This window comes from Chlorocebus sabaeus, chromosome 1, assembly GCF_047675955.1.
Source record: "Chlorocebus sabaeus isolate Y175 chromosome 1, mChlSab1.0.hap1, whole genome shotgun sequence".
Lineage (NCBI taxonomy): Eukaryota > Metazoa > Chordata > Mammalia > Primates > Cercopithecidae > Chlorocebus > Chlorocebus sabaeus.
Window position 1 is genome coordinate 83,704,969 of NC_132904.1, and position 16,597 is coordinate 83,721,565.

At 38.8% G+C, this 16,597-nt stretch overlaps 1 protein-coding gene across 6 annotated transcripts in view; it reads left to right on the forward strand.

Moving 5' to 3' along the window:
- The window catches only part of TMEM135 (transmembrane protein 135), a 258,161-nt gene continuing 241,564 nt past the window's right edge, over positions 1–16,597 (forward strand). For 2 of the 6 annotated variants that reach the window (XM_008020450.3, XM_008020451.3), the window contains exon 1: positions 1–356. In XM_008020450.3, coding sequence (XP_008018641.3) covers positions 216–356 — 141 coding nt within the window. In that variant the 5' untranslated portion in view covers positions 1–215. Of the gene's footprint in view, positions 357–10,958; positions 11,075–16,597 lie in introns of all 6 variants that reach the window. The other 4 variants (XM_073020210.1, XM_008020449.3, XM_008020448.3 and 1 more) reach the window with 4 other exon arrangements.

Genomic DNA, 16,597 nt, shown 5'->3' on the forward strand with positions numbered 1-16,597 from the left:
CCTCCCGGTGCACGTCCCGCCCCCTTAAGCTGCGATACGCCGAGCGCTCAACATCCGAGGACTTTGGCCCAGAGTAACCCCGCTCTCGTGACCTTTCCCCTCCATTCCGCACCTCCGGCTGCCGGCCGGGCAAGAGGCTGGCGGCTGGGCTCTCGCGCCCCTCCCTGCAGGGCGCAGGCTCTCCCCCTCCCGTCTCCTCCGCGCTGTTCCTCGTCATGGCGGCCCTCAGCAAGTCCATCCCTCATAACTGCTATGAGATTGGCCACACTTGGCACCCTTCCTGCCGGGTCTCCTTCCTGCAGATCACCGGGGGCGCCCTGGAGGAGTCCCTGAAGATCTATGCTCCTCTGTACTTGGTGAGTCCCGTCACCCCTCCCGCAGGGCGAGTTTAATGTGGAGGATGGGCCGGGGGCTGCAGTTGGTGATCCCAAGGGGCTCTGGGGGACTTGCCTTGTGTCGGGCTCTCTTTTGGAGGGGTCGGAGTGTTTTGGGGGGCGGGTGGGAGGAAGGCGGAGGTCGCTTGGGGAGGATATACCAATTCCTGCAAGGGAGAAGGAGGAGGGGAATTAGAGGTTGAGCTGTCATCTGAATGCCTGTTGCTAGGAAGAGGATGGGCTCCCAACTTTTAGAATTAAGTTGAGGACACTTAAAAACGTTAATTCAAAGACCAGCGTTATTTTCCTCTGGCCTGCCTTGTGATGGAGAGGTATTTGTAGGTCAGCGAGGCTATGAGAAGTACCTGCAAGCTTTCCTCATCTGATTTCCCGTTTTATTTTGCTTTTTTTTTTTTTTTTTTTTTTAAATGAAGAAGGCATATTTGACCCTGAGTCCCTGTGGCCTCAGATCTTGACTCAGTTTTGAGATGGTAGGATTGTGATTTGGGGTTTTGCAAGTGTTTTTGCAAGTTCACAGAACAGACTCCTGGGTTGAGATTGTGTGTGGTGATTTAAAGGGTGATGCCAGTCTTTCAGTGAGTGAACTTGGTTAGGACATCTGACTTTGTGTCACCTAGGACCTTTTACACAGCTTTACATATGGGCCAATTAATAGGAAATATTTGGCAATATGTATATGTAACCCTGAGGACTATTAAAGATGCTCTTCAGTGTTCTCGCCAAAATCTTTTTTTCAATAACCTTATCCTTGTTATTAAAGATTTATTATTACTTTGGCCATTGAAGTGCATTGTCTCGTTTTCTTGCCTTACAGCGTTTGTGTCCTAAGAAGACAGATCATATTTTTTGTATGTCTTCTAAGAATTTCGATATTCAGCAGATGATCAATTATTATTTCTCATTGAAGTAATTTAGATTTATACCCTAATGTTCCTGAAAGTGTGTTATGGCTGTATCTGTAGTACTTCTTGAAAAGTCTGATTATGTATTTCAGAGATAACACAGGAGAAGGTGATGACTTTGTCCGAGGTTGCAGGCATCCATTTCATTTTTATTGTATAGACTGATGCTTCTCAAATTTTCATGTATGTTAGGAATCCTCCGAGGATTATGTTAAAATGGGGGTTCTAATTCATTAGGTCCTGGTGGGGCCTGAACCTCTGCTTTCCTAACAAACTCGTGGTAATGTTGATGGTGGGGGCTGCACTTTGAATAATAAAGATCTGGAGTAGAGGCCAATAATTATTATTGGAGCTGGAAATTTTTTCCTCGATTTTCTTTGGCAAAGATTCATGTTTATCTGCTTTTCCACATTCACTGTGGCCAGCGTATGTCTCAGATTTTTTCTTTTTCTTTTTGGATATACGGTCTTGTTGCATTGCCATTCTGGCTGGAGTGCAGTGGTGCAACCACAGCTCAATGCATAGGGCTCAGATCTGTAAAAAATAAAACATCTACAAACATTATTGAGCCTGATACACAACTATACAAAAGATTGTTCCTGCCCTCAGAGGATTATGATATAGGTGGAAAGAGAGTTTATGCTGTCTACTTCTCCCTTTGAAAATCCATAGCACTTTTCATTCATTAATTCCTTCACTTAACAAATATTTGTTGAATGCCTGATACTTGTTATATCAATAGCTTAGACAATTTATGGATTATAGTCTATGATAGGGAAGTTCAGGGCAGCAACAGGAGCATAGGTTCTCCTGCTTCTACTCTAACAAGGTAGGTTGGGGGTATTCAGGAAAGGAGTTGTGTTTTACTACTATATCTCCAACAAGATTAAGTACTTACTGAGGATAAATTTTCCATCTCATGTGGCCTTGTACCCTTACATCTGTGTATTTGAAAATTTGGGTTGCTACTCATCAGTAGTTGTGAAATAAAATTAGTGGTAACTGAATAGCATTTTATTTTATATTAAGTGAAATGGAAGAAAATAAAAAATGTTAGAACACATTGCGCGTACTAAGGATAAGCATTATTTCGTGACAGTTTTGTTTCAGTTATCCATGTGGGTGTGGGTGGTGCTACTTGGAGCATATAGCTGTTTTCTTTGTAAGTGTTGGATAGTTGATTAAATGTATACCCCCATGTACTAAGATGCAAGGTGGTGTGGTGGAAAGAAATTGGGCTTTAAAAAGGGATCAGGCGGGGTGCGGTGGCTCACACCTGTAATCCCAGCACTTTGGGAGCCCAAGGCATGTGGATCACCTGAGTTCAGGAGTTCAAGACCAGCCAACTTGACCAATATGGTGAAACCCCATCTCTATTAAAAATATAAAATTAGCCAGGCCTGGTGGCACATGCCTATAATCCCAGCTACTTGGGAGGCTGAGGCAGGAGAATCACTTGAATCTGGGAGGTGGAGGTCGTAGTGAGCTGAGATTGAGTCATTTTACTCCAGCCTGGGAAACAAGAGCAAAACTCTGTCACAAAACAAAACAAAACAAAACAAAACAAAAAAAAAGGGATTGGGGTATCAGGATTTGGATCTCAGCTCTTCATTTACCAGCTGTTTGACTTTATATATGTTACTTTATCTTTTTGAGAATTATATGAAATAGTGCATTGATGATGTATCACATCTAGTTTATCATAGGTTTCGAATAGTTATGCATATTTTTCTTCCTCCCTTCTCTGGTGGCACTTAAGAGTGAAGTTCGTGGAAGATGGGTAGGGGAAGCCTCTTGAAGTAAGTGGTCCTTGACTTGTGCCTTGAGTATAAGGCTGTACAGACATTGATTCATGCAGTAGATATTTATAGCATACCTATTCTTAATGGAGAGGAGGGAGGATAATGTAAACCGAGGCAGAAAACTAAGTGGTTTTGTAAGAGAAGCAATGCATATATTGTCTATAACAGAACGTTTGCATACAGGAGTTGTGAGCGATAACAACTTATGTTTATTATGTGCTTAGTCCTTAACATCTTTTTTAACCCTTACACAACTCAAGCTTCTTATCCCCATTTTATAGGTAAGACAACTGAAGGTTAGAGACATTAAGTGATTCACAGGATTTAAATCTAGTAAGGAAAAAGACAGGATTCAGTTCTCATGGTTTTTTTTTTTTTTTTTTTTTTACTGAAAGTCAGACTGAAGGACAGGTTAAAGGAACCATTGAGGGTTTTTTTGTGTGCATGCTATTGAGTTTTTTTTTTTTTTTTAACAAAGAGGTTGTAAGTACAAAATAATGCTTTCAGATGCTAAATATGGTAACACTGGGAAGACTAGATAGGAAAGATGTTTGAGAAATTGATGCAGTAGATTCACTAAGTGGTAGAAAGAGTCAGAACTCCTGTGGAATCTCACCCTGCAATTTACTATCAATAGGATCTTTAGAAAAATTATTGAATTGCATGGAGCCTTAGTCTCCTTGCTTTGCAGAAGATGATTGTACTCATTTTTTAAGGTCTGTTGTGAGGAGTTAAATAGGATAATAGTGCATTAATTATGATCTGTGTCTCCATCTCCTGTTAAAACAGTGGTTTGTGTTTAGACTCGTGTAGTACCTCATTAAATGCTTAGTATGTGTCTAAATGAGTGAAGGTATGAATGAATGAACTCATGAATAGTGCAGGAGTGAAGAGATATTTGGCAGGTCTGCCAGAGAAAATGAAAGGGCAGTTCTAGAGCCGTTTTGCAGGCAGAATGAACAGGACTTAGAGACCAAGGATATTGGGGCAGTGTGAGGACTTGTTTATACTTCTAGGCTGTCAAGTCAGATTGTTGCAGTTGCCATTATTGCTAGAAATGGAGAAGCTCCAAAGGCAAGCTGGTGTAGGGACCAATGGAGAGCTTTCCCCTTGGCCCTCTGAAGGTTCACCAAAAATCACTGACAGGAGGCAGATGGATTAATAGGAGAAAGGGCATGTACCAATTTATTTAACATGTATACACGGGAGCCTTCAGAAATTATCTGTTTTTATGCTTATGTTCAACAAAGTATAGACAGCTATGTAGAAATGTGATTGGACAATAATGCTAATGCTAATAGACTGATTGGGGAAGCAAGGCCTGCCTGTCTAGATTCTTCTTGGCCTCTCTGAGCATTCATTCTTTTCTTTTGGGTATGGGGTAGGACCCTCTCTGGAATGGGGGCTTATGACTTACAGTCAAACAAGGTAGGTCAGATAGTTTCTTTATGGCCAGTTTTTACATGGAAAGGCGAAGGGAAAGTTAGTATGATATTTTAAGATTTTCTGGCTGGCTTTGGGGAAAATAGGTTCTGGTTTTTATGACCTGCCTTGCGGAAAATTCTAGTTTCTAAGGCTAGCTCAGAGGAGAATGGGACTAGGAGACAGGAGAGCAGGAGAAGGTCAGGAAAAAAATTCTGCTTCTAAGGCTGCTTCTGAGGCCTTCATTTTGGGGTGTTGTATTCTGAGTCCCAACAAGAAGGAAGATTTTTTATCAGAGGTATTTTCTGGAGCCTATAAAATGGGTCTTATATATCTGCTTTTCATTGGAAACATTACGTGATAATGTAATGTAAAAATCATTTAGTTATTGAATAGAAAGATAAAGTGAGCCCCTTATTTACACCCCCATAAAATAGGTCTCAAGCAAAAATCAAAGGGGGATTATGCACAGATTTACAATTCCATGGTCTCCAAAGCTCTTGATTTCTGGGGAATATCTTAAATTGTACAACAGCCAGATTGTAAAAAAAAAAAAAATGCATATTTCTATGGAATACATAAAAGGTAACTCTTGTTTTATGAGTTATGACTTCGAGAAAAAAATTCGTGCCTCAATTTGTGCGTAAGCAAGTATATGGATACTTTCTTTTCTTGATTATGAAAAGACGATGTGGATTGAAAGGCTGGAACACAGACTTATGTTGTATAAATCTATCTGTATAAGCTTTGGAAGTAAAAAAATATGGTAAGACCTTGACAATAGATTGATCATTTATTAATTATCTTATTAGTTATTGAGTACTTAGGTGATAGGCAGGTGATGGGTAGTAATTAGGGAAGGGGAGTTAATTGAAGTGATGGTTTAATAAAGAACTAAATAAAATAGTTTTAAGAAAGTCTTTTGAAAATGTCAGTACAATTTCTTACATTACAGTTACTTCCATTACTTTTATAGTATAGTGAATGAGAATTATGTTTTCATCCCCAAGGACTTAAACTGGGCACATAGAATGCCTAATAGTGGTTGATGGTTTGATGATTAAGGGTCTTATAATATTTTAGATTTATTATTCTTCCATTATCGTAATCTAGTACATAATACAGTACTGTATTAAAGACTTAATTCAAATCTCTATTGACCGTAGGTTAAACTTTTAAATTGCCTTTTAATTAATCACTAATCTTAGTTTTCTTTGTACTCATTGATATGCTCTTAAGCAATGTTGTGATTGAGGTTTGTGTATTTTTTCCTTCAGGTAATAGGAAATGAATCTGTTTTATCTTTGGATACTAGGAATATAGTTAATAAGTATTTGTTAGTGACCCTGAATAATTAATTAGTCAAGTTAGTATGGTGAATTGATCTTATATACTATATGTGAGGCTCTGTCTTCCTCATAATTACACTTGAGGGGAATCAATAATTGAAATAAATTAAAGATTTTAACTAACTTGGCTCATAGGAGTATTGAAAAATATTTAGTGGCTGGGCGGGTTGGCTTACGCCTGTAATACTAGCACTTTGGGAGGCCAAGCTGGGCGAATCACCTGAGGTCAGGAGTTTGAGACCAGTCTGGCCAACATGGTGAAACCCCATCTCTACTAAAAATACAAAAATTAGCCGGGCACCTTGGCACGTGCCTGTAGTCCCAGCTACTAGGGAGGCTGAGGCAGGAGAATCACTGGAACCTGGAGGCGGAGGTTGCAATGAGCCTAGATTGTGCCACTGGACTTCAGCCTGGCGACAGAGCGAGAGTCCGTCTCAAAAAAAAAAAAAAAAAAAAAAAAAGGAAATGGACCTTAAATGGACCTAAAATAATTTATATATGAAAGAAAAGTATTAAGGAAGAGTGCTAAATCAAGTATCATCAAATTTGAGCATGTTCCTTTTATAAGAATGCTGAATTTTTTCAACTTTCATTTATTTTGTATAGTCTTTTGACTCATTGGATTTGTCAGGTTGCTTTCGTTTCTTGATTCTTACTTGATTTTGGGGGTTTGGATTGTGATTAATCCACTTTGGGAGTTTCCTTGAAAGATTCTGCACCTCTTGGCAGTGATGAAGGAAGGCTTGTTCTGATTAGCTTCAATTTTTAAACCTTGAAGGAAATACACACGGAACTATTTTTTTTTCAGACCCGCATGTCAGAAACTCGCGAGCACAGGAGGCACTGAATTAACCAGAACCAGCCGAATTTCACTGTGCCCCAGCTGCATTTAGAGCCCGTGGAGTGTAATATAACTGTATTTACTCTGAATCTTCATTTCCTTTCACTGTCTCTTTTCTACCCTTATTTCATTCATCAGATATTACATGAGAGTAAGCAATACTGGAGTGAGGGGAACATGGAGGTTAACAGTGAAGGGGGAAGATAAACTTAAAATAAATGCACACAAAATTATCTGTGATAAGTGCTATTAAGAAGACATACGGAGTGTTACGAGGCTGTTTACAAGAGGATCCATTCTAGTGTAGAGGGTTTGGGAAGCCTTTCCTAAGGAAGTGACATGGTGATTATATGAATATATATAAAGTGAACATATATTAGGTTTAACATTTATGGCACAAAACCCAAATTTTAACGTGAGGAAATCAAGAGAAATAAGAAGCCATTACTTTATAGAAAAAGAGTTTATTTGACAATTTCACGAATCCAGTACCCTGGTCAAGAATTTGGCCTTTGCTTACCTTGAAGTCAAAGGCAGTAAGAAAACTTTACTGCTGCCAGGCGCGGTGACTCACGCCTGTAATCCCAGCACTTTGGGAGGCCGAGGCGGGCAGATCACGAGGTCAGAAGATTGAGACCATCCTGGCCAACATGGTGAAACGCTGTCTCAAATACAAAAAATTAGCTGGGCGTGGTGGCAGGCACATGTAGTTCCAGCTACTTGGGAGGCTGAGGAAGGAGAATATTGTGAACCCGGGAGGCCTCGGAGCTTGCAGTGAGCCGAGATCGCGCCACTGCACTCCAGTCTGGGTGACAAAGCGAGACTCTGTCTCAGAAAAAAAAAAAGAAAAAAAAAACTGTACTGCCTACAAATACCTTGATTAACAAATGCTCTGAAACTGAACCTTCCTTCTAATAAAATCTGTTTTAAATTATAGTAGTCAGAAATTTTCAATTACGAATGTTAGAAAAACTATTTGAATAACTTCTATTTGTCTTACCCCATTTAAGGGTAAGTTGAGATTGTTTTAGACAAAATTGTGAAGTCTGAGAAGTTAACCATCTTTTTTTAATTTTTATTTTTTTGAGATGAAGTTTAGCTCTTGTTGCCTAGGCTGGAGTGCAATAGCACAATCTCGGCTCATGCCAACCTCCACCTCCTGGGTTCAAGTGATTCTCCTGCCTCAGCCTCCTGTGTAGCTGGGACTACAAGTGTGTGTCACCGTGTTTGGCTAATTTTATATTTTTAATAGAGATGGGGTTTCACCATGTTGGTTAGGCTGATCTTGAACTCCTGATCTCAAGTGATCCACCCGCCTGTGTTACAGGAAAGGGATCCTGATGTAGACCCCAAGAGAGGGTTCTTGGATTTCACACAAGAAAGAATTCAGGGTGAGTCCGCAGTGCAAAGCAAAAGCAAGTTTATTAAGAAAGTAAAGTGGTGAAAGGACAGCTACTCCATAGACAGAGTAGGACATTCCTCAAAGTCAGAAGAGGAATGCATCCACCCTAGGTATAATGCCTGTATATATGGGGAGATGTGCGCTGCTACAAGGGTTTGTGTTGTGATAAAGGATTAATTTTCTTTATTACTATATTTTGCAAGAATTGATATTATTGTTAAAGCAAAATTAGGAATGCCTTTGTTCTTCAGATATTGGGATATGTGGACACTCCCAAGTCTGGGTCTGTTTTTGTAAATGTTATTAATTTGTTCCTTTAACTGTAAATATCTAGAGGCTAGGAATGCCTAATTTTCTGAGAATGCAGCCCAGCGGGTCTCAGCCTCATTTTCCTAGCCCTCACTCAAAATGGAGTCTCTCTGGCTCGAGCGCCTCTAACACCTCTGCCTCCCAAAGAGCTGGCATTACAGGTGTGAGCCACTGTGCCTGGGCAAGCATCTTTTTAAAGCTTTCTTTTTCTGCGCTCTTTTCTCTTTTTCCCATGGTTAAATTTCATGATTAGATTTCTTTTTTTGGTTCAGGTAGGTGGTTAGGGTTACCCTATCAAAGAATAGTAAAGGATTTTATATCCATCAAATGGTTGACAGACTAATTATTAGACTTTAATATGAATGAGTTGAAGTGCAGTTTAAACCTTTTAATGTTGGCTTTATCGTCTTTTTAATGGAATTTATTTATCAACAAATAGTGAGACAGTTGTTATTTTTTAGTCAAGATAGTTACTGTTATCTGTGATTTCTTCTCTTTCTCAAATCGTCCTTACTTCCAGGGCTTAAACTCTTAGTGTTCATGTGTTCTGTTTAAAGGATTCAATTCATTACCCAATATTCACCCAACTTATCACCCAGTATTCTTAATGAGACTGCAACAAATATGTATACTTTCTGTTTTTCATCTGAATATTGTTCAATTAGAAATACATTAGGCTTTTTCCCATTATTTAAAGTATTTCACGTTAGAGTCCATGATATTTGTGCTTAAGTATGCAGAAGATGGCAGGGTATGAAAGAGTGGTTAGGTTTAAATTTGTGGTGCTGCATGTGAGTTATATCACTGAAAGTTGAAGTGACAGGTGTGTGTTTTCAAGACTTTCTTTATATTACAAAAATATTGGCATTACTCAGTTTTTTTTTTTTTTTTTGAGACGAAGTCTTGCTCTGTCGCCCAGGCTGGAGTGCAGTGGCATGATCTCGGCTCACTGCAAGCTCCACCCCCCGGGTTCATGCCATTCTCCTGTCTCAGCCTCCCCAGTAGCTGGGACTACAGGCGCTCGCCACCATGCCCGGCTAATTTTTTGTATTTTTAGTAGAGACGGGATTTCATCGTGTTAGCCAGGATGGTCTCAATCTCCTGACCTTGTGATCCGTCTGCCTTGGCTTCCCAAAGTGCTGGGATTTCAGGCGTGAGCCACCACGCCTGGCCGGTATTACTCAGTTTTGAACATGAGTATAATATATGCAGGGCTCAATCTGAGTCTTGTTCCTGATCACGTTTTGTTTCAGTGTTGTAACTTAAGTATATTTTTATGTTTATCTTGAAAGCCTATCTCAACTTTTATGTAAAAAATTGAAAATGTAGGAGAGGAAGGCTATTACAGGTAAGGTATGTAAGGCTTAATGGTCATCGCTAAAGTTTGATGGTATGATTTTCATTATAGGGAGGCTTTACAATATAATCATGGAAAACTTTTGAAGATTGCTTGTATCTTCCCACATATATTATTAACAAGTTGCCCCAGTTTTTTGGCTTGTTTTGTTTTTAATAAGCTGGTTCTTGTATCTGTTGGGGGCAGCATGGTGTAATGCACTGGTTGTGAGTTACAAGATATGAGTTTTTGTTTTGCTTTGCGATTTATGATGCAATTTCTTCATTTATGAATAGAAGAGAATCCTGCCTTAACAACTTCATGGCTTGCTGTGGGAATCATGAGAGAGAGTGCACATATAAAAGCTTTAAAAACTGTAATAAGATAGGTAAATATTGGTCTAGGATACTTGGTTTCTTGTCATTTTGTTTGAGATATTTATATTTGGCTTTTGTAGCTAATGATTCTAACCTTAAAAATAAAGATGTTGGAAGCAATTGAGATTGCTAGAATTACAGGTGTGTGCCACCACACTCAGGTAATTTTTTGTATTTTTAGTAGAGACAGGGTTTCACTTTGTTGGCCAGACTGGTCTTGAACTCCTGGTCTCAAGCTTATTAGAGTTCTTCAGAGAAACACAAGCCTCTGTGTGTGTGTGTGTGTGTGTGTATAAAATAAAGAATTGGGTCACAATTTTGGAGGCTTCATAAGTGCCAAGATTTGCAGTTGGCATGCTGGAGACCCAGAGAGCCAACGTGTAATTCCAGTGTTAGTCCAAAGACCTGAGTACTAGAAGAGACAATGGTATAAGTTCCAGTCTGAAAGCCAGCAGGTTGTAGACCCAAGAAGAACTGGTGTTTCAGTCAGGTCTGAAGGCAGGAAAATACCAGTGTCCTAGCTCAATAAATCAGACAGGAGGAGGAGTTTGGTTTTTTGTTCTCTTCAGGTCTTCAACCGAGAGGATGAAGCCTACTCACATTAGGAAGGGCAGTCTGTTTTTCACAGTCTACTGATTCAAATGTTAATCTCACCTAGGAGCACCCTCATAGACATACGCAGAATAATCATTTAACCAAACGTCTAGGCATTCCTTGGCCCAGTTAGGTTAATGCATAAAATTAAACATGATATATAGGAAAATTTGTTTGTTAAAACAAATAATTCTACCTCCTTTATTATACTATTTTTTTTTTTTGACAGTCTTGCTCTGTCACCCAGGTTGGAGTGCAGTGGCGTGATCTTGGCTCGCTGCAACCTCTGTCTCCTGGGTTCAAGTGATCTTCCTGTCTCAGCCTCCTGAGTTGCTAGAATTACAGGTGTGTGCCACCACACTCAGGTAATTTTTTGTATTTTTAGTAGAGACAGGGTTTCGCTTTGTTGGCCAGACTGGTCTTGATCTCCTGGTCTCAAGTGATCTATCTGCCTTGGCCTATGATAAATAGTTTTTAAAAACAAGGTCTTATTTTTTAAAAGCATTTTGAAAACTTTTATTTAAAATTTTTTTTTAAAACTTACTTAATTAATTATTTTTGAGATGAAGTCTCACTCTGTCACCCAGGCTGGAGCGCAGTGGTGCGATCTCAGCTCACTGCAACCTTGGCCTCCTGGATTCAAGCGATTCTCTTGCCTCAGCCTCCCGAGTAGCTGAGATTGCAGGTGCCCACCATCATGACTGGCTATTTTTTGTATTTTTGTAGAAATGGGGCTTCACCATGTTGGGCAGGCTGATCTTGAACTCCTGACCTCAGGTGATCCACCTGCCTTGGCCTCCCAAAGTGCTGACGTCAGCCACCGCGCCCAGCCCAAAAATTTTTAGAAAAAAATTACAGGAGGTCTTCTGACTATGGATGAATATTCTACTTTAGTTCTGTTGTTTGAAGTTCTTTTTTTAAATTTATTTATTTTTTTTTTATTGAGACGGAGTCTTGCTCTGTTGCCTAGGCTGGAGTGCAGTGGCGTGATTGTGGCTCGCTGCAGTCTCTGCCTCCCAGGTTCAAGTGATTCTTCTGCGATTCTTGTGCCTCAGCCTCACGAGGAGCTGGGATTACAGGCGTGTGCCACCACGCCTGGCTAATTTTTGTATTTTTAGTAGAGACAAGGTTTTGCCATGTTGTCTGAGCTGGTCTCAAACTCCTGACCTCAAGTGATCCACCCGCCTCAGCCTCCCAAAGTTCTGGGATCATAGGCATGAACCACCATACCTGGCCTTTCCCAGATATTCTGATTATCAGAGATAGAAATCTCTTCTTAACACTTAATAAAACAAACCTGCACAACACAAAAAGGAATTGAGGTTGGGTCAGGAAGCAATTCTGCAGAGTGAAGGAAATAGCATTTTCAAAATGCCTACTATGTGCTGGTTACTCTGCTAAATACTTTATATTTGTTATCAGATTTATTAAAAAGTACCTATTAATAGATTTTGGGGCCGGGTGTGGTGGCTCACACCTGTAATCCCAGCACTTTGTGGGGCCAAGGCGGGCGGATCACGAGGTCAGGAGTTTGAGACCAGCCTGGCTAATATGGTGAAACCCTGTCTCTACTAAAAATACAAAAATTAGTTGGGCATGGTGGCGCGTGCCTGTGATCTCAGCTGCTTGGGAGGCTGAGGCAGGAGAATCCTGCCTCTTGAACCCAAGAGGTGGAGGTTGCAGTGGGCCGAAATCGCGCCACTGCACTCCAGCCTTGGCAATGGAACATTACTCTGAATTAAAAAAAAACAAACAAAAAAAAAAACAAAAAAGTTTAGATTTTATAGATCTTGGGCAAGGAAAAGGGTAAAGTTAATTGCACAGCTGGTTGTTGTCCGGTCTCTTCTATTGGAATTAATTCTTTTTATTTGGTAATTTAGTGTTGTAAATGTTGTGTTCCCATCTTCTTTCCTCTTTATTTTTTTGTAGACTGGAACTGCGGTTTCTAGCCCCCGAGTCATCATGGGTGCCTTATTTAGTCTTTCTGCAGGTTAGATCACCAAATTTCTGAATAGTCGGGTTATTTTTATATCTTAGTTGTAATTTCCTTATGTTTTTGTGTTTTTCTCTGAGAATAAGCAACTTGAACTTCTGTAGGAGCTATAAGTCACAGGTTTAAATTTATAACATGCAGTGTGGATAAGTGATAATTCTCCTTATTTAGAATGTGTTTTGACTTCAACATCGATTGGTAGTTAAGAGCCACTTGCCTGACTTCAATCCCTGCTCTACATCTATCAGTTACGTCACCTTAAGTAACTTCATCTCTCTGTACTTTTTCTTCTTCTTCCTTTTTTTTTTTTTTTTTTTGAGACAGAGTCTCCCTCTGTCACCCAGGCTGGAGTGCAGTGGCGTGATCTCGGCTCACTGCAAACTCCGCCTCCTGGGGTCATGCCATTCTCCTGCCTCAGCCTCTTGAGTAGCTGGGACTACAGGTGCCCACCACCATGCCTGGCTAATTTTTTTGTATTTTCAGTAGAGACGAGGTTTCACCATGTTAGCCAAGGTGGTCTCGATCTCCTGACTTCATGATCCACCCACCTTGGCCTCCCAAAGTGCTGGGATTACAGGAGTGAGCCACCACGCCTGGCCTGTACTAACATTTTCTTATCTCTAAAATGGGGATAATAAAATCATGCCCATTAAAATCATGCCCAATAAAATGAGGAGATTGAAATCTAAAGTGCATCTAAACAAAGATTTTTCATAGAAATAGTTGTAGGGTAAAGATTGTTATGAAAATTAAATGAGTTGATATTTGTATGGTATATAGGATGGTGCCTGGCACAAGTGCTATATAAGCATTTTTTAAAATAAAATAAAAATTCTGGAACTAGCGTATTAAAAATATATAAATTTGTTATACTCTTTCTTTTAAGACAGTTTTTCTTACTCAATAAGGGGCACAATTTTACCTCCTAGGAGACATTTAACAATGTAGGCATTTTTGGTTATCACAGCTGGGGGGATTCTATTGCCATTTAGAAAGTAGAGAGCAGGGATGCTGCTAAACATGCTTCAATGCTTAGGACAGCCCTGCACAAAAGATGATCTGGCCCAAAATGTCAGTAGTGCCAAGGTTGAGAAACCTTACCTTAGAGAAATAATTTTTTTGCTAGAGATTACTCTAAGAAAGATTAAATACATACAACATAAAATTGACTCTTATTTGCAAACTATTTAATTTTCCAAAGAAACTAGATTTCTCACACTATCACACTCTTTAGAAATGTATTCTTCTGGAAGAGTTTAACGATCAAACTCAGAGGCTCACGATGACTGCTCATTTAGAGTTTGGTACTAGGAAGACTAAGATCATGGGTCAGCCCCTTTGAGGGCCAATTAACTTTATTCCTTCAATTCACTTTATTGCACAAAGTGCAATCCCAGTACAGTCAACCATCTCTATGGCAAATGTGCAGCACTAATCAAATGGGGAAAGAAACGAGAATAACAAGTGAATGTATATAGTGCTGATGGATGTGTAATAGTGATAATCTTATGAAGAGATACTTCTAAATTGGGGGCCTGGCCTTATAATTTTGTATCACTCTTCAGTCTGTGCCCATCATATTAGTCAAGTTGGTCTCCATACTTGTGTTTCATCAACTCTGGTTAATACTACCTCTGTCCTTTGACTCATGCCTGGAATATTTGTGAAGATACTCACTTATGTTTGCTTCTGGGTACTTTTTTTTTCTTGAGATAGTCTCACTCTGTTGCCTCGGATGGCGTGCAGTGGTGCGATCTTGGCTCACTGCAGCCTCTGCCTTCTGGGTTCAAGCAATTCTCCTGCCTTAGCCTCCGGAGTAACTGGGATTACAGGTGCATGCCACCACACCTGGTTAATTTTTGTATTTTTAGTAGAGACAGTGTTTCACCATGTTGCTCAGGCTGGTCTCGAACTCCTGACCTCATGATCCACCCGCCTCGACCTCCCAAAGTGCTGGGATTATAGTTGTGAGCCACTGCATCCAGCCCCTTTTTCTGGGCACTTTATTGTTTTATAATTTTCAAATTTAGGTACATGATTTATTTCAAATTAATTTTTATGTATGGTTTGAAGTAGGACTGAAAGTACGTTTTTCCCCCTGCATAGATGTCCAATTCTTCCAATATCATTTATTTATTTTTTATAAATAAATAATTTAAAATAAATAAATTGTTTATTATAATTTGACCATCTTGGCCAGGCTGGTCTTGGACTCCTGACCTCATGATCCACCTGCCTCGGCCTCCCAAAGTGCTAGGATATAAGCATGAGCCACCACGCTCTGCCCATTTATTTTTTAAAAATTATGTAATTTTAGAAGTAGAAAAAAAATGAATACTTTGTGTTGTTTAATTTAACCTCCTTATTTACTAAATGAGGAGATTGAAATCTAAAGAGCACCTAAACAAGGATTTTTCATAGAAATAGTTGTGGGGTTAAGATTAAAAATAAAATCTCTTAATTGTATTATATTATGCTGATTGTTTCCACTCCCTGTTGAGATTTGTTTCTATGATAATTCTTCTTTCTCACACTTGTTCTCGTCACCCCAATATTATAAATTGTAACATATATTTATTGCAGAAAGTCTGGAACATATCCAAAAGTGAAAAGAAGAAAACTAAAATAATCTATTATCAACCATTTAGGGATAATCAAGATATAACATTCTAGTATTTGTTCTGTATGTTCACTACAAATTTTTTTTGTAATCTGTCTTTTCACTTTATATATTTTGATTCATTTTCCTAGGGCATTAAATAGTCTTCTAAAGCCAGGTCTTATAAATACATAAATACAGATCTGTATTTTAACCATAGTGTTATGATGTGATGATGTGCCTTTTTAATAGCTAAATCTTTATATGCATGTTTGAAAAATTCATAAGAAATTAATGAATGTGGAATTATTTGGTGAAAGCATATGAACATTACAAACTCTTTGATTATAAAATGTGATGTTTCTGAAGGTATCTGATGTCTGATGATTTTATACTTGAGTGCAAGTGCTATTATAATTACTACATGGCTAACACAATTACTGGTATGTTATTTGTTTACTCTAGTGCTTCCTAACCTTTTTCATGCTGTAGTGTGTTGTGGTTTACATAGAAAATGATAAAAATATGTGGCACACTGGGGAAAACAGAGGTGGTGGTCACCCTGCCCCGTTACCTTGTGTCTGACCTGGCTAACTAGACTACTGAGAGGATCAGTATTTTAGCCACTTGTAAACCTTGGTTAGAAGCTCTGGGTTATAGTACAGTGATGATAAGGTCCTAGGTTATTTTCTATGTCTTGTATTAGATATTTCCTGTTTCTCACAATAGACTGTACAGTTTGGTCTATCAATATGGTAAATATGTACAATTTATGTACTTTACTGTTAATGGACATTTAGGTTGTTACAGTATTTGTAATTATAGATAATAGTATAAATATGTCTTTTGGCGGACATGAGCATCTCTTTCTTTTTTTTAATTTTTAAAACTTAATTATTTAGTTACTACAGAGGTAATGGAAGAAATAATATTATGAAATAAAATATATTCTGATAAAACAATAGGAAATAATATTTTAATCAAATAGAGCTAATGTCATTCAAACACATTAAAATTGCTAACATATTTTGAGCACTTATGGTATACCAAGCATGGTGCTAAGCCTTTTATTATCTCATTCAATTTTCACAACAAATTTGTAAAATAGACATTACTTGTTTCTTAATTGATATACAAATATTAGTATAGATGTTTGATAAAGAATGAATAGTTATCTCAATGTAAGGTTAAGCATAAAATAAAAATAAAGAGCTATTTCATAGTTGATTATTTGATAAGCACTTATTTCTTTTGAGTAAATACCCGGGAGTGGAAT